Here is a 21,132-nt window from a genome sequence, read left to right as displayed (position 1 = left end):
GAAAGGGCTTCAGAGCACGAAGTCACCTTGCAGAAAGAAAGCTTGGGGTTTTTCAGGTGGAAAGATTGCATAATACATGTTAGGGAGGCGCAGTGTCCCCCAGCCAAGCAGGCTGCAGGTATGCAGGGCTGGGCCAGGCACTTCTGCTTCGGTGTCATCAGTGCACTGAGAAATTGTCTTGCAGTAGGAAATGAAAAGCTGCAGAAAGTCATGTTGAGAACTGTCATAGATGCAACATAAATGAAACTTCTGAATTTGTATAGAAATACTGGTCCTGAGCAGCAGCAGAGCATTTGTTATGGCAGATTGTTAGAGCAGCTTCTGGGGGAGCTGGGCTGCTGTATAAAGAACAGGAGGGGAAGGGTGGGCTGTCCTGCCCCCAATACATTTGTCACAGTGAGGCAAAGTAGGAGCCCTGGTTGTTCCCCAGCTCTGTGTGGCTCAAGCATCGTCACCAGCCTGTCCTAAATCGATGGCACATTGGGGAGAGGGGAAAGAAGTGGGAAAGAGAATAGTGCTGCTTGTTCTGCTTCCTCCAGGCTGTGTCTGTGGGGGTGACTGAACAGTGCCAGCTCTTGGCCAGGAAGTTCATTGGACACTGATATCAAAGAGGTGGAGAATGGCACTCAGACACGGTCTGCTATGTTTGTTTTGCATGAAGGGACTGTGCAGTGCACTTACATATCAGGTCTCGTATCCAGGGTTAGATATTCACACTGCTCTTGTCCTCCAAGCCTGTTAGTGTAGGTCTCTAAATCCCACTTGCCATTTGTAGAGTTCCTCGCAAACCCTCTGTGCTGTAAAACAAGCTCTGAATTCTTTGGCCTGCTGAAATTCCCTCGTACTTCACTATTAGTGTTTGCTTTGCTTTGCTTTAAATGTGGGCTTCCTTTTTAAATATAGTTTTCCAAGTTGCCGGCCGTACCAGATTGTTTATATTTTTTAAAAGCCTTCTGCTTAGCCGTTATATTGCTCTTTATAGTACTGCTTAACCACATTGGTTTCTGTTGCTCTTTTTTCTTGCATAAACTTAGCTGGGATGAATTTCAAATGTGGTTTATCCAACTGTTAAGTATTTCCCACTTTTCTGCAATAGATTTCACATATGTTACAGAATTCCAAACCAAGATCTGGTGGACATATTGCCCTATTTCTTTTTTTTTTTTCCCCCTCAAAGTCAGAAATATGGTGTTTTTAAAGCCTTGCAATGACGATATTTAGGTCACTGGCTCCAGTGTGCTGCCTGGCTTCAAATCCATTTGTCATATTTAGCTTATTTCTAAGGATTAAGATAACTGTGGTCCATATACGTAGGAAAAAAGAGAAGACTTAAAGGGGAAAAAAGTTGATTCTTTTGAGCTGGAAGTTGCAGAAAGGAGTTTTTCCCTCCGGAATTCAGGCTGTGGGGTCACATGGAACACATCTCCATCCCATTGCTGAAGGTGCCAGCATTCAGCCCCCACAAAAAGTAACCAACTGTCTAAACTTAGCCACATCTGCTTTATTTTTACTGCAGTCCATTACTCCCAGTGATTTGGGGATGGAGTCTGTGGCTGAGTGGAGGATTGAGCCTTTTTTTTTAGTGTTATGTGGAAGTATTGCAAGAAGGGGATGGACAGACAGGGAAGATTGTGCTGTTGGTTTATGCACTGCAAGGTGACACATTCAGTCCAGTCGGGATCAGTGCAGTGGCATCCTGGAAGCAGAGTCTTGAGCAAAGGAACTGGTGGGGAGTGAACTTGGGTGGTGTGTATGTATGTCATAGCATCACTGAGTTGGAAGGGACCTTAAAGGCCATCTGGTCCAACTCCCCTGCGATGAACAGGGACACCCGCAGCTCCATCAAGTGCTCATATATATATAAACATCTTTTGGAGTGGAGACAGGGAGGCTATCCCAGGCCATGTGATGGACTCAGACATGATGTTATTTCAATTTCTGTAATAAACAGAACTCTAACTGTGGTCCTTCTTCTTTTTCTTGACAGAGAGAACTCGATGCCACAGCAACAATATTGGCCAACCGGCAAGATGAAAGCGAGCAGTCCAGGAAGAAACTTATCGAGCAAAGTCGGGAGTTCAAGAAGAACACTCCAGAGGTAAGGAGCCAACGTGTTTAGGGGGCTCTGTTCTTAATGTTTGGTTCTTATGATGTTCTCTGCTGAGACCATTCTGTGTTGTGAGTATTAGAATAGGAGGTGACTTCTCAGAGCAGGTCTGAGCGTCATCCTGCAATCAGGCTCACTCTAAGTTTTGTTGTAATCTAAAACGTGGGGAAGTGCAAAAAAAAGAAAGATTCTTCAGTTAAACCTAATTCTCTTAGCGCTTGGGTGTAGCGAGTGATGTTTTGCAGCATAAATAAATCTACATCAAGGGCATGACTTCAAAGATGCTCATTTTTCCACCAAGAATCAAACGAAGTTCAGTTGTTGATTTCGCTGGAAATGCAACAAGGTCAGCGCTGAGCTGCGGGCACAGCTCTGCACCACGGCCGTGCATTGCACTCCAGCTGGTGTGCGAAGGGTTGGACCGGTGCTGGGCCAACCTCAAGGAGCTGAGTGCTGCAGGGATGGAGAGGGTGGTTTGCAAACTCTTCCATGGCTATGATACTGTGTGCAGTGTGTCTGTGCACACACGTGTGGTTGTGTATAGGATAGATACAAACTCATTTTCTATTGGGAACGGAGAGAAGTGAAACAATATAAAGGTATAGGAAACTATACAGAATCCAGAAAATAAACTCTTGTCTGGGGCCGCATTTTTTGAATTGTTTGCTAGAAGCTGAAGTTCATTCTCCAAAACTTATTTGAGTTTCCTGCTTCCTTCCTTTCTTTCCTGTAAGGAGAATTGCAGGCTGGGGCTGCAGCTGCCGGCTCCTGAGGGACAGCAAACTCCTGGATCCATCTCAGGGTGATTTCTTGAGGCCAGTTTTGTTTTTACAGAGCAGGTTACTGGCAGGGAAAATAATCCAGCCCTGCACTTTTTGGAAAGATAAGGAATAATACTGAGTAATAGTCAAAGCTTAGACTGTTTTGGAGGGCAGGAGGATGACAGAAAGCAATGTTAGGGCACCTCGATCTGATTTGTTTTCCAAAACTTCAGCTCCATCATAAAACCTGTACCATGTGATAAAACCTTCCCTGAGGTGGGCAGGAAGCACACAGTGAGCCACTGGCATTTCCCAGCTGACCCATTCATGTTACTGAACTTCAAGCATACTCTTTATAATAACAAAGAGAACTCTAGTAGCAAACTTGCTGGCTTGCAGAACTGTTCTTTGAATAGATAAGTCAGTATACAGCTTAATTAAAATTTCCAAGATGAAGCAACATCTTTCTTCCTGTAAAGAGTGTGGATGGAATCTCTAAATATAACAGCTCTAGAGCCCTGCTTTCCATTTTCATTGCTCATTCTGGATGCATCCCCACTGGTGCAGCAGTGGTTTGGTCTGCTGCGGCATCTCCTGCCTTCAGCTGTTGCTGTTCCCACCATAAATCAGGAAACAAATGTCGTTTGCCTTGAGTTTCCTATCAATTGCTGTCTGAGGTGTCCTCTAGACTTTCCATAGTGTCTGCCATAAGCAATCTCGTGCATAGCAGAAAAGGACTTTTAAAAACTACTGATGGAGTTGAGGATGTTTATGCTGCTGTTTTAGGAGACTTGAAAAGATGTGACAGATCCATTGGGATTATTTCTGCCTTCTTTGCAAATTATCACATTGCAAAAGAAATGTAATAATATTTCCGTGCTTATTGGAACTACTGCAGGGCTCGATATTGCAAAGTATTGGAGTACCAGGTCTGAGTTGACATGCTGGGATGTTAATCTAAGAGGCAGCATTTCAATCTGCAGTCATTGTGTAGCTGCACGTTTGAGTTTGATTCCCAAAGCAAGGTGTATTTCAGCGAGGAGAATGATGCATTACAGCATGCACGCTAATTATTCTTTGCACAGCAGGTCATTTAGTATAGCAGGTTGTATTGTGCTTAGGTGTGTCTGCAGCTCTCAGTGTCTAATGAGGTCTGGCTGTTGGTTTGGCTGTGTCATGAAGTGGGTTCCTGTCCAGTTTTAGACCTGAGGAGTGATAGAGTCAGGACTCCTGAAGGTTGGGTGAGGATGGGCACTGCTGTGCACACAGCTGTACAAGGGGAGGTGGTGAGGTTGGCTGGCACTGCTGCTTATGTGAATGTGAACACCTGGACAGACACTTTTTGGCCCCTTTTTAATTCTGATTGTAACAGAAGGCAGTTCAGTGTTTCTGATTTAGCCATCTGAAACAGAGAATCGCTGAGCTGTGCTGACTGTTGTCAGTCTCACCTGCAATAAGGATGGTAAAATGGAGGGTCCGCATCCAAGAGCCCACAGGAGCCCCCCACAGCTCATGACTTTGGTCGCTCTGTGTTTTCCTGGGGGGATGCTGAGCTGTGGGTTCCTCCCTGCTGTTGTTCCTGGGCTGTAAATGTGCTCTGTCTGTGAGATTTGGAAAGCCAAGATTACCTTAAAATGCTCCAATGGGCAGCTGTGTTTTGCAAAGCAGATTAAAGATTGGATCAGCAGTTAGGGAAGGACGGGGGGGAACTGTAAGCACAGACAGCAGAAGGGGGTTCTTGGAGCAAAGCTTTTAAATGCCCTGGGAAATGGAATATTGAAAGATGCCAGAAATCAAACAGCCTGGGCTTCTCTCACTGCCCGACCCATCCTGCTCCTGTGTGGGATCCATGTATGAAGGTGATGCTTGTCTGTAAGACCCACATTTGTTTTACAGAGGTGGCATTATGGCAGCTGTAACTACAGGAGGGGAGCTCAGTTATTATTAAACGAGGGCTCTGTTTGTCAATATCCAACCTGCCAGAATTCTTCAAGTCTCCATCAGTTCTGGTGCATTCGGTTGGGTTGGCTGGTCTGCAGTGAAAGATAATCAAATTAAGCTTAAAGAAAAGAAAAAAAAAATCACCAATTGGAACGAGAGGAGCGGTGTTCTAATTGCAGGTAGTGAAGTGTGGTGGGATCCTGACAGCTCTGCATGCTCAGCTCTGGTCTGCAGGATCCCCTGCTTAGCAAAGCTCCTGGAGATGCACAGCACCAGGCTGTGTGCAGGGGTGGATATTGATTTGCTGCCATCTAGAGCTGGGCTCTTCTACTCTTCTTTCTCCTGTTAAAAACAGCTTTGCTTTGCATTCCCTGTGCTCATGGGAGTGCACAGTGTGGGGATGGCCCTCCTCCCCTTCCATGGGGAGCCCTGGGATGGCTGTGTTTGGAGCAGGGCACAGTCCTGTGCCACAGCACAGCTCGATGTGATGTGAAACTGGACATCTCAATGCACGGCAGGGCGTGAAAAGAACCACCTTTAGATGCCTTTCCATACTTAATACTTGAAAATTAGTGCAGGAGAAAATGACTGTGGGAGCATCAGTTCTCTTCTTCATTCTCCCTGTGGCTTTGAAGAGAGATTGGTGTTAGGAAGCAGTGAATTTGCAGACAAGCAGTTTGTTCAGAAAGAGTCTTTGTTTTCCTACTCTGTGTGTGACTCAAACATTGTCATTATCAATGTTCTTTCAATTCTATCATAAAATTGTTCCGTGTTTTTAAGGTTCCTCATGTATTTAAAACCTCAGCAGAACGTTACAATACCTCACTTGCTGATGTAAAACATTGCCATGTCCTTCTGTAAAGGGACAAGATAATAAGAACAGAGGAAGTAGGGCTTATCTTCCAGGTCTAGAACATAGACAGATACCTTCAGGATAATCAGTTTTCAACACGTTTTACCTTGAGAGTCTTTGGATAAAGCTGGAGACATATGGGTGATTGCTTTATTCAGGAGTTCCAAAAATATTCAAGAAGGAGGCACATCTGATTGAGCTGAATGTGTTAATGTGGTTCAAGTAATTAATTCCTCTGAAGCCACTTGCTCTTGGTGATTTTGATTTATTCTATTTAAGCGCTTTTCTGGTTAAACATGCTTGACAGCTGAATGTATTTTTGTTCTAGCAGCATCAGTTGCAGATACTGGATCTCAGTAATGCCAGGAGTGCTGTGTTTTGCATTGCATAAGAGAGGAATGAGGGACATTTTATATATTTCAGTAGTTTAAATGCTCCCTTCAAGTACTGGAAGGCCACAATGAGGTCTCCCCAGAGCCTTCTCTTCTCCAAGCTAAACAAGCCCAGTTCCCTCAACCTTTCCTCATAGGAGAGGTGCTCCAGCCTTCTGTTTATACAGGTAAGTGTGAAACTGGGTAGTTGGATGCAGATCCCACAGCGATAAGGCTGAATGCTCCCAAAGCAAGTCTGAAGTTCACATCCTGAATTCACTCAGACCCTTAAAACAGTAGGTGGGCTTATTTTCAAGGCTCAGCATCTAAACATGCTCTTCCTTCCTGTGTGCGCTTACCAGAAGAAATAATTAAACATCTTCCATCGGCGCTTTTCCTTTTAACTTGGTGAGCAAATGTTCTGTGAGTCTCCTCCAGTTCATCCACTGGCCCACCTCAAAGTCATTCAGGTGTAATTAAAGGCACATGTTGTTCTCATTAAAATTATTATGTTGTCGTGAATAACTTTTAATAACAGTTGCCAGTAACGAGGGATTCTTTTCATTGCTCTGACAGTGGATAAGTGAAAAGTTGGATCTACTTGAAACAAGAGCAGAAACGATTAATGCACTGAGGGAAAATGCTCACTAACAAAGTGACTGCGGTGCGGAGCTGAGAGCGTTTCTCTTTAGAAAACAAACAAGAAGGCAGCAAACTTTCTGCTCAGTTGCTCTTTTGCAGGGCCAGATTTTGGATGGGAAACTTTTGAGAAGAGAAATATCGGTAAAATCCTCTTCAAACCTGTTGGCATCCACATACTTGTTGCGCGTTTTGCCTTTTTCCTTACTTTATATGTTTTAAAGGCTTCCTGGTGACTGTTTTCAAGTGACTTGAATGACATACGAGAATTAGAGCAGAGGAGAGCCGGTCTTATTTCTGAATTCTTTTTGCATTAACACATCCGCGGCGTTGATGAATATATGGAAAAATGAAATTGTGCTTCTATCCCGCCGTGTCTCCAACGTGACAATAAATCAACTTCTATTTTTTTTTTCCCCCCCTTTTAAAATGTCTGGCCTTGTAATTTATGTTTGCGTAACCCATTACTAAATTCATAGTAGGTGTTTTGGTTGGCAGGCATGGTTCCAGAGATTCAGTGGACCCGCTTTAATACTGAGCTTTTGTTACTGCTCATAATTACGTGCAGTAATGGATGTGTTTTCTTAATTATAAAGAGCAGCTCGCCTTCAGTTTGGGATCTCTTACTTCCTCAGCAGAAAACTGTGCTTTAATCCTTTGAAAGAATCAGTGTCTTTTAGGCTTTTGAGAAACAAAATGCGTTTTCCAGGTTGTTCTTTTTCTCCCCATTTTCAGAGGAAGAAACAGAAAAGGTGAAAATATACAGAAATTAAAGCCACGATATTGAGAGTTTTTGAGGATTCTTTTATGGTCGAGCTGTAAATATTGAGACCAGCTTCAAGACAGTATGCAAATAAAAGGAGTTTTATTAATAACCATTATCTGGACCCTGGCAATAAATATGTATGACTCACACAGGAGTAAACCCACCCAATAAATATAAAAGCCATACAAAACCATTAAAAAATGTTAATGGACTTGCAGATGGAAGAATTTAATGCAACTGTAGTTACTCAGGTTCCAACTCCTGTTAGTATTTCTCATCTGCTTGAAAGCTTTCATCTGAAATACATTGCTACCATTCACGATTCCACCTTGTCTCTGTTTAAAACCATAAAATTGTGGTTTCACAATTTGCAGAGCACTAATGCTTATTTATGGCGATATTTCTGCGTTTTTAAGCATAGAGGTGGTTATTTATTTCTTGAACATACATTGACTTTCCAAGAGAAGGTTCTCAGAAGCTGCAGCAGGTCTGTGCTCTGCCCACGTCTGGGTTTGCAGAGTGATGCCAAGGGACCGTGTTGGGTTGGAATAGACCTTGAAGATCATGTAGTTCCAACCCTACAGTGCCTGGATGTGTTGGGACTCCTCAGTCCTGCGTGTCGAAAGGGGTCATAGAATCATTATGGTTGGGAAAGACCTCTAAGATCTCCACATCCAACCCCAACAGCCCCCCAACATGCCGACTGCCTAATTGGTCCTAATACCCAACCTGAACTTCCCCTGGTGCTACTTGAAGCCACAAAGACCTAAGTGTTGTCATAGAATCATAGGGCCTGGAGGGACATCTAGAGATCATCAAATCCAACTCCTGGTAGGTTCCCTAGGATAGGTTGCAATGCTGGTGAGGTCTTGATGCCGTCAGCCCTCAGAGTGCTGAGATTCAGCTCTAAGTCAAAGGTTGAATGTGGCCATCAGCATGCAGCAGTCCTGGAGAGCATTGTGCCTTTAAACCAAGCACTTATTGCAGGCAGCACATCTTGTGCCTGCGGTGCGCCTGGTTCATCCATGCAGTGAAAATAAGGGCAACAATAAAAGAAGTGAAGTGACGCTTTGTTAGGAAGACATTTTTAGTCCAAAAAAATCAGGTAACTGGTTGAAGTGGTTGTTCAATTAATGCTTGATAAAGCAATAAGCCAGTTTAAAATGTACTTGCAGTTACAGGAAGAGGAATATATTAAGCTCACCTGTTGAGAGGATTATCTCTGCTAAACACACGCATTTTACATGAGACCAAAATAGATCCTTAAAAAATTAATACTAAAATAGGTTTACAGCCGAGAGAGAGGTTTCTTTCCGACCTGTTTTGCCGTGTGCTCATCTGCTTTTGCAGGAATTTTAAGCACTGAAGGAATGAAGTCAAAGCTGCTGCTTGTCTTTGAAATGGATGCCTCTTTGATAAGCCTCTGATCTCCGTACCCACAGTTGTAGCAGCAGATTCAAACACTGATTGTAAAATTGAGAGACTAAAACGTAGCCACGACAGCTTCAAACACTCTGTCTCTCTGTCAGATTCAATGCACAGGACATTGCCAGGAGTTAAAACGATGCAAAATTAAAGTAGCCTACTAAATTTACCTGCCATGGCGAATCCACAAAAGAGCTGCCACTTCTAATCCTCAGATTCATTTCAGATTATTATTTTTTCAAATTAGACTCCCTGATCTCTTCAGCTCAAGCTGTTGTACGGATTTGAAAAGCTGTCTCTTCTTGTCAGATCACTGGTTTAATAATAATAATATCTCGCGTTTATATAGTCCTTTTCATCCTGCAGCTTCCTAAAGTGCTTTACAAGCTTTATGTGTACAAAACCGTGCAACCACCTCTTGGGTGGCTGGTGCTGCTCAGCTGCAGGATGGCTGGCAGCTTGCTGTGCTCACCTTCCTGCTTCCCATGGAAGCCTTGAGGGAAAGGCAAGGCTGCTTATGGACCCAGTTGATCCCAAAGGGATCACGCTGTTAATCCCTGGTGCAGGGCAGGGATGCTGTGTCCATCCCTGGGCATGGTGATGAAGGTCACTCAGTGCTGCATTGCCTTTTTCACTAGGGGCAGGTACATGGGTAACTTGAATATATAGACTGGTTTTAAATAATCCAGTCTTGTCATGTCTTTCTGATAGAGACTGCTTGGACTTTGGCCTGTCAATAAACACATTGCATTGAGGATGGTCATACAGGATGGATATTTGTCAGATGAGTCCCAGTGCTGGAGGACATCATCCAGCTCGTGTATTTTTCAGCTCTATTCCCACTGTATCTTTATTCTTGCAGCCTAGTCTGCAGGTTTCTTAAAGGGATTATGCTCCCAAGCCCAGGTCTTAAAGATAGTTTTAATGAGTTTGATGAGGCTGTGTAGCAGGCTTCCACAGATGCCCATCTGTCTGAGTAGCATTTTTAATGGCAATTCCCTCTGCTCAGGAGATTAACATAATGCTTTGAGGGCTTCTTCCCCACCTCATGGTGGCATATAAAGGCAAGCTCTATTGTGTGCCAATATCCTTCCCCAATAAAAGAGCATCTTTAGACTTAAAGCTGTGGTTTGCTGGTGCAAGAGCTTTGTTCTTTGTCAGCAGTAAAGGAGTGTAGAGGCTCATGTGAGTCCAGAATCATAGAATCCTTTGAGTTGGAAGAGACCCTTAAAGATCATCAAGTCCAGCTCCCCACAACAAACAGGGACATCTACAGGGATGCTCAGCCCCTCAGGCTCTGCTCCCACTGCTTTCAGTGGAGGATACTTCATGCCAATTTCAGGTGGCAATTTGCTCTAAAATGCCCCCATCAACCCCAGCCTTCAAGATTCCTTCCTAGGGAACGTAACCTGTGAGTTCATATTACCTGCTTCAGTTTCTTACATCTTTAGATGTGTACCTGAGTAAGGGCTCGGAAAACAGCTTCTAGTAAGTATTAACTTACATGAGTTATAACTCATATGTTTACAACATATGTTTTAAAGAGCTTTTGACTATTAAAACCTGCTGCTTGTCCAAAGTTAAATACTGCCGTGCTGTTTTCCAATCAGTGTAATTTCAGAGCAAGGAAGAAAGATGTCTGCATTCCTTGATATTCCTATTCCTGATAACAGAGGAAAGAGACACAACATGTTTTTTGCCCGTGAGCTTTTGAAGCATCAGAAATATGTTGGGGAGATAGATTCATTGGCCAAGTGTGTGCTGTTGGGCTGCTGTTCAGAAACAAAGGCTTTTGGTGGGTGTGAATGTTATCTTTTCTGTAGCTGATCATATATATTCATTTTATGACTTCAAAAAGAGACTGACTGTCTTCGCGTGGAACAGTGAACAATTCTGATAACTAAGATATGACCCCATACAATGTATGGATGTAGAAAAATAGCAGTTATAATGTTAATGCTCACCAGTTTGATAGTTCCCAGGATCAGCTCTTCTCCCATTGGTTTCATTTTGGTTTCAGTTCTATAAAAAAGGGTGGAAAAGTGTTTTATTTCCTTGTCAATACATGCAAATGCAAAGTGCTTAGATGTGGCATCCTTTGCAGCTTTTAAGGATAAGCAGGTACTTAAGTGCTAATAACATCACTAGATTTGTTTCCTCCTTTAGCGAGCGGGGTGATCTGAAGGAGCAGAAAATGGCTCTCAAGTCCCGACTTGCTGCTGCCAAATGCAAAGGTCTATAATTGAAGCCTGGCATTGGTTGCACGCCCCTTTCATAAGTGCTTGTGTTTTACCATGCAGGAATAAAAAAACTGGGAGTCAAACACCATCAGTTGTAAATGATGTTATATAAAATCCACCAAATCTCTGCTGCTGAGACCCAGCCTGATGGACAGGTTGATGTTGTCAGATACGTCGTGTTTGTAGAACCTTGTGTGTCCCATGCTTTGGTACCCTTAAAGTTGTGCCAGGAATCAGAATCTAACATTGGGATTAATGAAGATCCAGAACATTGAACGGCTGCATTTGTTGGCCATAGAAGATAATGGAAGGATAACCAGTAAACCAATACATTGGGCTTGGAAAGTCCTCAGTGTTAGATCAGTCAGTTGAGGAAGCTATGTCAGTCTATTGAGAAAGAGCTATTTCTGGGAATTAAGTGACTGTTTAGGTTAAATAAAAAAGGAAATAGTAGCCACAATGTCAGTAGGTAGGAAAAAAGATGCTTAGCAGTAAAAATCACAATATTCACCTTTATCAAAGCAGGGTCTTTGCAGGTTGGGATCTTTGGCTGGAGGCCTTCCAATGCAGAATGACTAAGTAAGAAAAGACAACTCCCAAAGCTGCTGGGTGGAGTCCCTAAGGCTGGTACCAGCTAATTCCCAGAAAGGAAAACAATCACTCCTTAATGGGAATTCTTTAAACCGAAGATTATTCGCTTATCAATACTCTAAAAATATCTTAAATAGTTCTCCAGGTTCTCAAGCACAGCAGTGCTTTTGCTCAGAGCTGAGCGGGGATGGCAGACGTGCACTGGAGTGTTTTTAAATACTTCTTGAGCTTCTAAGAGCAGAAGGGGGAGATGAGAATGGAAAGAAAGGGATTAAACAAGGTGCGGTGCTGTGCTGTTTCTTGGCCAGTGAGGAAAGGACTGAGAAAGGTCAGAGTTCCAGGTCTTTCCCTTAGAAATTTTAGAGGGAAATGGTACATTTCTAATACTTGCCTCCTTGTATTGCTGGACCGTATGGACTTTATTTCAGATCAGTATAAATAATGTGATTTTTCTGAATACCTCTGTGGAGTGTTATGTGTTCTGAGGTTATGGGGAGGTGCCAGGTTGTTGTATACAACATGATGCAGTGAGGTGGTGTGAAGGTGCAGTAGCAGCAGGTATTGCTTTAATATTGATAAAACGCTTTGCAGACGAACACTTCCCAGTTAGAATGGATTGGCAGGGATCTCCATCCTTGTCATCAGTAAACCTTCGTGCCTTAAAACATTCAGCTGTGCTTTTCTGTTGTATTTCTCGCACATGAGCTAATTAGCAGGTAGTTTGTGCTAAGATAATGAGAACACTAACAGTCAGAGATTGTTTTCTACACCAAATCAAAGGAAACTTCCAGAGGTTGATCATTTCTAGTGTTCTGAAGGTGATATTTGCTTTTTGTTTCGGGAAATTAGTCTTCAAGGTACCTGGTTAGAATCTTAGAATCCTTAAGGATGGAAAGAGCTGTAAGATCATTTATTTGAAGTTGGGCAGGCTGCTCAGTAATCCTTCTGTGGAGTTATGTGCCCAGACTCCTGCAGTGCGTATCTCAAGACTTGGATCTTGCAGATTAATCCAGATTTAACAAAATAAGCAGCATTCTTGTGCTAAAATGACTTTTTGGCTTACAGCAAGGGTGTAGTCACTGTCCTCCCTTCATCTGGGGAGACTGATTCCTTGTGGTTGCATTGAAAAAAACAGACAACATTGCAGCTTCTCCTTTCCCCTAATTTGACCCCAGCTACAGAAAGTTGCCTGAAGTTCTTGCTTTTCTCATTGACTGAAGCAAGCAGGTCTAAACAAGACTCCTAAATTTCACCAACTGCCTTAATCAGGGTTAGCTCCGTTTTATCATGTGGAAGCCTGTTGTTGGCCTCAAAGCTGGATGTGCAGTGTTCCCCATTTGGGAATGTTTCTCATGAAAGAACCATCTAGCAGTGCCAGCTGATCAAACCAAGCTTCTCACTGAAGGATGGGGTGATGATGTTTAACCAGGGATGCCCAGTCTAGGAGGTCACCTGCAAAGAGCTCTGGTGATGTGGACACTGGGACAGTTGCTCCCTTGTTTCTATTTTAACTTTTTAATACCAGAAAGTTCCATGGGAAGGGTCCCATGTTGCTGCCTGAGTGCAGTCAGTGCCTTGGGGCCAGCAGGGGATGCAGAGAGGCTGTTCACATCCTCCCATCCCATAGACCCCAATGGCCGCCATGATGCAATGTGCTGTGGGCCTTGACTTGGAGACCCTGCACCGCCTGCAATCAGAGCAGCAACAAAGGTGAAGACATTCCAGAGCAATTAACGTGTTGTGCAATATTTAAATTATTTTTAATCATAGTTTTACCTCAAATTATAATTTAAGATATATCGTGTAATCAGTGGTAATACCAAATGAAAAGGGAAAGGGCATGTTCTTTCTTCTGAATGCTCTCCGTGTAATAATCAGCTAATAATGCTGTCTGCTTTAATTCAGAAGTTCCACTTGCTCAGTTCCTAAGTTGGCAGGCTGCTTTTTTAATTCTTCTCTTCTAATTTGTTGTAACATGTATGAAATACATGTGTTCATTTGAGTAAATACAGTGCAGTTAATCAAAGGAAATGATTGCAGAAGAAACCCAGGAGGGCAGCTAGTTATCGCATAGAAAGAAGTTATGTAGTTCTGCCAAATTAATTAAACTTCACCAGTTAAAGGCAAAGGTTATGCTAGGAATCTTGCAGAGTGTTGGGTGCAGGTGGCTTGTTTTAATGGGTGAAATGATGACCCTTTGGTTGGGCAGATTCTTTCTTGTTTCCAGGTTGTTTATTCATGACATCCCAGTGCACTGTTGCTCTGAATTTCCACATGGGTTTCCCTTAATGGGACGGGCAGCAGAGTTCTGCCTCCCTCACCCCAATGGAGGGCTGAGTATTTGCTGTCCCCGCGTCACTGCTGAGTGTCCCCACTCTGCAAGGAGAGCTGTAATTAACTCGCAGGCGCTCGTCAGAGGATCCGGCAGAGTGCCAGGAAATCAACCCCAATTACTGTATTCACGTTGTCAGTAATGCCCACTTCATGGTTCCTGCTAATTTGAAATGGCAAGTCCCAACTTCCCATAGCAAAATTGCCATTTTTTTACACCGTTCTTCTATTTTCTGTTCCTTATTCTGTTATTTTGACTCCATTAAATTACTGCTGTAAAGAGAATTACAAGCCATCTCGCTGAACTCTCATCAGGTAATTGCAGTGATACAATATAAATATAGCAGATCCAGAATTATACAACGTGTGTTTAATACCATCTTAGAAAAGAGAAAGGGGGGGGAAAAGTACATTATTTGCAATTATTTGCATTTACCGAGGGACCGTTCTAGGGCTGCTCCAGAAGTTCTTCTGGTCTCAGTGTCTATAATGCAGGTGAGCCAGGATTTGACCCCTGTGGTGCCTCACTAAATCAGGAGGAAGGAGCTGGTTGTTGTTAGATGTGCTCTGAAGTGCCTGGGCTGGATGCTGGCTCCATAGAGGAGTTATTTCTATGGTCTGAGTTTCTGGGATCATGCCTGGCTGATCGGATCCAGCTCTTATCCTTTGATATTCAACAGATGTGATTATCACTTTGTAGACTTATTTCACTTCCATAATGAGTTCCTGATAGTGTCACCCAGTAATAATCTGATACCGAGAACAGAATTAATATGTTCCCTTGTATTTCTCTAACGTTAGCTTAAGGGCGAGATCATTGGGTAGGAAGTATTTTAATTCAGCAGCTTCACGTTCCCTGCTAGATAGTGGTTCTGACAAGAAGATTGCTTTTGTTGGTAGTTCACTGAAACACATTCACTGCTGTTATTTCTAGTTGTGGCCTCCCCTTCAATTCCTATGCAACTTCCTTAGGAGCCGTTTTTACATTTAGATCATAACTTCCATTAACTGTCTGTAAATCTGCCTGGTTACCCCAAACTGGCCCTTGGCCACTGGTGCATTTATTGGCGTTTTCCTTGCTTGCAAAATGCTTCTTTGAGTACATCATTACGAGTGTTGTAGGGATTATCAGGTGAGTTTCCCCTACAGCTTCATTCTTAGCTTTTGGCACTGTGTTTTGCCCTATATGGGAGATTCTATATAGAAATAATGCCTATTTCCACACTGTCCCATCCTTTTCAACACAGCAAATAATGGCATTTTGTCCAGCAGTCACTCTGAAACCAATTGTAACCAGGGTGGAGTTGCTTACAGTTTGTTTTTAAAACACGCTGTACCTTTTATTTTTTCCTTTCCCTGTTCTTGGTTTTTAGGAGGATTCAGGTATTGCTATTTAATTAATAGGGAAAGCATCCTGCTTTTTAATCTTGCATCATGTGTAGGATCCACGTTCCGACACGGCGAAGCCTGTGGACCCTTTTAAGTACAGCTTCATTATTTATTAGGCATTAATCAGATTAATTTCGTAATAGTTTCCTGCTAATCCTGCCATTGTTCCTTAACTCAGAACAAACGAAAGCATGATTTTAATTCCCTTTTAGTTGCTGCAACATCTTTTTATTATCAGTTACATTTTTATTAGAGCACTTTCAGGCAGTTGTTTAAAACCTGAAAATGATCGTGCAACACCTTACAATTACAGCACTAACTCTTTTACTGCTGATAAGAGGACGATTTATCAGGCCAATCCCCCTTTGGTTAAACTCGTGGTTCTTTGTCAGTTAAACTTTGCAGTTTTCCTGCTTTCTGCTTAATCCCAGCCCTTGTTGTCATAACCCCCAAGTAAGTCCGAGCTCCTGCACAGGCAGCCCCATTGATTTCAGTCTGTCTTTACCGCTGCTCATCTCATCTCCAACAGCGCTTTAAATACTCCAATGTAAGTGTATATGTAATTACAACAAGGCTGTTACCATCAAAATCAAAAGGTCATCAGGCAGATTCCCGAATGGACGTACCTAAGAAGCGCCATCATTTTCAATGCTGATCAAGATTTATGTTTTCTGTACTGAAAAGGATGATTGGGAAGAGCAGAGTTTTACTCAATAGCTCATCATGATAGGGTCATTGAGATGTCAATTACATGTTCTGTATTTATAGAGCACTTCTGCTCAAGAAAGATTCCAAAGTGTCTCCCAGACATCAACATGTTCCTATGGGAAAATTAATAGGGTTTTTTACATCTTGAAATGGGAATGGCTCAGAAATAGGAGGTATGTCCTATAAAATGCTACAGTTGAATGAGTCTGCAGTGTCCACCCTTAGGAACAAACTATCAGAGAGTTTTTGCATGTCACATTCTGTATGGTCCAAAACAGCTCAAGTTGCTGTTTGCAGTTGAACATCTGTTGTGGTCCCATTAACGTATGGTTGTGTTACACTGGCAAGTAAATCATTTCTGTGCACATTCTGGAAGTGCTGCATGTTTTAATATTGTGCGAATCTTGTTGTTGTTCTTGAGGATCAAAGCTGGCACAGCAGTGAAAACTTCAGCCCCGTGTCTGCTTAGTTTGTAAGCGTGTGTTCTTCCTATGTATTGTTGTGTTCTTTCTAAGCCGACACATCCATAGGGTTGTTCAGGTTGGATAGACCACTAAGATCAGCCAGCCCAGTGCTGTCAGACCATTGGAGCGCAGAAACCACAGTTAGGAAGATATCTTGGGAAGCAGTTAGTCCTGGGAGAGCATAATTAAGGCAGATCTTATAAATATTTTTGTGTTCCTTAAAATGCCATCACGTATTACCTCAGTTAGTCGTGACAATAACCAGCAGCAAGGGAGAGAGGAAGTAGAAGGAAAGGGAATTAATACACAGACCAGCGACGGGGCCATTCCTCTTTCTAAGAGCCGCTGCACGATGGACAGCTGAACTGGAGCAGCCGTAAATCTCCCAACCTCTTGTTTCTTTTTTCTGCAAGTGGGAAAATGCACTTTCAGATGGGCAGCCTCCAAAAAGCTGCGTCCTCGGATTTTCATGTTAAATCATGCTCAGGATTTTATGGTTCGGAGGAATTGCGGTGCCAGAATCCCAACTGCTCAGTTGTGAAAGCAGCTTTTCAAAGTAAGGAAGGAGCACGGTCCCACATTCATTATGAGGCTGTTGCAAGGAACTAAATTGTTTTTATGGCTTCGCCTTCTTTGGCTCAAAATGTAGAAATCAAACAAGAGATTCTGCTTCTTATTATACAGGTGCGTGAGTCAGCTCCTTGTTTAGATTCTTAAAGCCTTTCCAATTGTGTAATAAAGTCATGTTGAAATGCATTTTAGCACTAAGTGTGTTGTTTCTCTAAAAGCTTCACCGTAGCTGTCTCTAGAATTATTCCATTTTGCATCCAGACGATGACAGCTACCCACAGTAGGAGCTCCTGGCTCAGCACCCAGCGTTACCAGAGCTCAGCTGAAGGTAAATGCAGCTTAAGGTCGGACTGGGCTCATGAAAACAGAAGTGACCAAGGGAGACCTGTGTGCAAATATTGCTGATCCTAATGTGGGTCCCAGGAGATAGGAGCGCGCACTACAAAGGTCTAGGTTAGAAGTGAAGGAAAATGAGATTCTTCCTGTGCACGAAGTCTGCGAGGAAATGCATTCTCATGCACAGTGGAAAGGTGTGTTTTGTGTGGTGCAGGAGACTGGACCTCTGTTTCTCAAGTCTTGTCTTAACACACCTTGTCTTGGTTTAAATAAAACCCACTGACTTGCCCATTAATTATGCAGTTACTTTTGATTTTCTTCTGTTTGACTGAAGCAGTTGTTTCCCTTCTAATTCAGGTTCAAGGCAAAGCATCCAAGAAAGTTGAAGTTCCCCATTTCTTGATGATCTTGCTTACAGACATAAATGCAATATGCTTTAAAAGGGACCGTTTGGGAGGGAACAAATGAGCTTCTTATTGCACTTGAGGAATTAACTTTCATTTTAGTGGTGGAAATTGGAAACACCGGTATAGAGGGTCAGGTAGGGGAAATGGGCCATAGCTTTGTAATTGTGGATGTGTAAGCACTGCAGTTCCTAAGGAAAGATGGAGTTAGGTGTGTACTTCTGTTGCATGTTTTTGCAAAGCCTATTAGCAAGGTGCACTAAGAAAAATGTTCTTCATTCAGTGTTCAGTGTTCAATTCAATTCTTCATTCTTCCATTCAAGTGTTCAATGCACTTACAAGCAGGTTATTATTTGTTCTGTAGAGTGCTTGGTTTTTTGGTTGCTGGTAAAGATATCTAGACTCCATCTACTTCTTTTCTGGGCTGTATTCATTGTTCTCCATTTGGAGCTGAGATTTGATTCCCATTATAAGATCTACTCCATAATGTTCTGCTTTGGTGGTGACCAGAGGTGTTGGGCAGTTTGTTATGTAAAGGCATCTAAATCTCGCACCAGCGCTGATAATTGAGACAACCCTTCTGTGTTCCAGCCCCGTGCTCCCTGCCTCCATCTCATTGTGCATTTTGCACCACGCGTGCTCCTCTTTGAGCACAGTCCCAGGGCTCTCCCTGCTCAGCATTATGCTCCAGTACACGCTCCGAAACCTGAAGGCATCTTTAACAAGGTGTGACAGAAGTTGATTGCCCTGATTTTTTACTCCTTAAAAATGTGCAGAGTCAAGTCTGAGGTGGTTCTACTGACACTGTGATTGAATTTACTGAGTCCGGTGATGTAAACACACAGTGACGGTACGGACTGGAGACACAGTTGGGAGATGCATGTGTATGCGTTTATTCAGAAGCTCGCTGATGTTAATGGATGAAGACAAGGGGTGGGAGGGCAGAATTGATAACTTTCCGGGGGATGCAAGTAATAGATACTGTAAGGAAATTAAGTGCCTTATTAAAGGTGGTTAACTAGGCGTCCTGACAAGCGCTGAAATAGCGTTTGTTACGTGGTGTGTGCTGGGAAGGTGCAGTTTGGAGGCGTCATAAGAAACGTGACAGAGGATTTCAGATGGGTTTCCCAGCTCTCAGGTCTCTCCTTCCTCCCTGGGATAGTGCCTTGCTTATTTCTGGGCCTGTCAGACTGTGTGCAGCCTCTGTAGCTGATACATGGGGTTAATACTGGTTAATGAAGCCAAGCATCACTGTTACTTTCTCCCGATAGCCCAATTTTTGAACGTTTGGGGGCTCTTTTGGCTTCACAATCCTTGTTCTGCCTTCATAAAGGAGCTTTAGGAGACGGAGAAGATGCTTTTATGTTTAACCAGGAGCAACTGTGTTTTAATCTTGCTGTTTTGTTCTTAATGTTGGCACGATGGTTTTTATTGTGTGTGGAGCTGGGAGAAGTCATGCAGCGAAGAGATGAGCAGCTCTCATAGAGTCCGTGGACTCACTGATAACACTTAAAATCGTCCATTACTACTCCTTAAGAGCAGCTCTCCTGCTCTTAGACCTGCCAGCGTGTGGTCCTTAAGAACCCCATTTTGGGCGGAAGGAAACAGGGCTGTAATCAAAACAATGATTACCGTCACAGTCATTTAAATGCAGGAGGAGCAACTAATGTGTGCTCCAGAGGGGTGTGAAAAATGCACAAGTAATCCCTGGTTTTTGAGGTTGGGTTTCTGATGTCCATGGGGAAAAAGTTAATTTCTTACCTTTCACTTTCAAGTGAATATTTCTGTATTCATTTTTTTTTCACTCTGCATTTAAATGAACGTGAGAGTAATCATTGTTTTGATTACAGTTGTGCTTCCTTTCCCCTGTAATGGTGTTCTTGAGTACCCCATGCTGGCAGTGCTAAGAGCAGGGAGCTGCTCCCAACGAGGAATAATGGACAATTATGTGAACATTAGCAGAGATCTGTGGACTTTTTAGGACTCCTCAGCTCTTAGAGAACTCTTCTGCTCTTCCTCTGTGACATGGGGTGGCTCCTCCATGTCTGTGTGATCACACCAGGTGGAGTTGTGCAGTGTGTCAAAGGATGGCAGTGGGGCTGTTGTGTCCCACTCAGTGCACACTGCACTGTGTGCAACTGCAACACCCCATAACTCAAATACAGACCTTTCTGTTCCTAATGATGGGTGACGACGTGCTGTAAGCAGCATGCCCCAAAGCTGCCATTCTTCCTTTCCCCTGCTCCCCATCCACTCCTGCCTTTAATATTATTACTGCTGTAATTATTAGTAGTATTTCTGAGGCAGACGTTGTATCTGTGAGATTAACAGGATGATTCCATTTGGCAGCAGGTGAGCAGCATCAGTTTTGGGATCTGCTGTGTCCTTTGGGATGTGGCTTGGTGGGATGTGGGTTAGTGGGAACCTGCCTGCAGATGGTGGGGGGAGTTGTTTTGTGGCTGTCGTTCCTTAAAGCCTTGCATATACAGGATACTTTTCCGAATGCTTTTAGTCCTAATTTGTGCTTTAAAGCCAAAAGATACTGGGAATATAATGTGTTTTATTTAGAATTATGGTGCGTGTTGGGGTGGCTGTCAGTACAAAGGCTAATGCTATTTATTAAGGTCCTGGTTTTATTTAATAGCCAGATGAATGGAACAGTTAATAAAAGAAATATTGCTTTATTCCCTGACATTTATGTCCTTGGTTTCCAATAAAGAATTGAAATTATGAATAGTTGATGGTTTAAATTGATGTTTTATGTTGAACGCTAGCTATAATTTCCCCTCTGAGAATTGTAATACCGAGAAACAGATGGTTTTTCACAGTAACAAATTGCCATGTGTACGCTGTACATAGTGCTGGCTTTCAGATGCCTTCACCTCCAGCACGGCGCAGCCCAGCACTGCAGCGCTCGGTGATCCCTGCTCCATGACGGGCAGCATCGGTGCCCAGGGGGGAAACAAAGTCATATTGGTTGGGCTGCTACAAGCAAAGCCCGCAGTTACATGGACAGCTCAGGGCCCAGCTTGGTGCTCCATTGGGTTGCGGTGTGCTTTGCTTCCAGCTCACAGAGGATGAATGAGGGCCCCCTCCCACCTGTCATCATTGGAGCACCCCCAGCTCTGTGCAACCCAGCTCTGAATGCTCCTTTGTGCTGTTGTTAAAGTGTTCCTGCCTAATTGTTGCAGTGGGGAGGTGGTGTGAGTTGATTAGCGGAGGGTTGGTTTGGCAAT

General features: G+C 43.2%; 1 protein-coding gene across 9 annotated transcripts in view; it reads left to right on the top strand.

The window, feature by feature from the left end:
* The window catches only part of CUX1 (cut like homeobox 1), a 195,015-nt gene that overhangs the window by 31,592 nt on the left and 142,291 nt on the right, over positions 1–21,132 (top strand). For all 9 annotated transcript variants that reach the window (XM_085522357.1, XM_085522354.1, XM_085522353.1 and 6 more), the window contains exon 2: positions 1,988–2,098. In XM_085522357.1, coding sequence (XP_085378483.1) covers positions 1,988–2,098 — 111 coding nt within the window. The remainder of the gene's footprint in view (positions 1–1,987; positions 2,099–21,132) is intronic.

The sequence above is a fragment of the Coturnix japonica genome, chromosome 22 (genome assembly GCF_054131305.1).
Source record: "Coturnix japonica strain WE chromosome 22, WE-NBRP24, whole genome shotgun sequence".
NCBI lineage: Eukaryota > Metazoa > Chordata > Aves > Galliformes > Phasianidae > Coturnix > Coturnix japonica.
The sequence above is the reverse complement of the archived record's forward strand: the minus strand, read 5'-3'. Positions and strand labels throughout refer to the sequence as shown.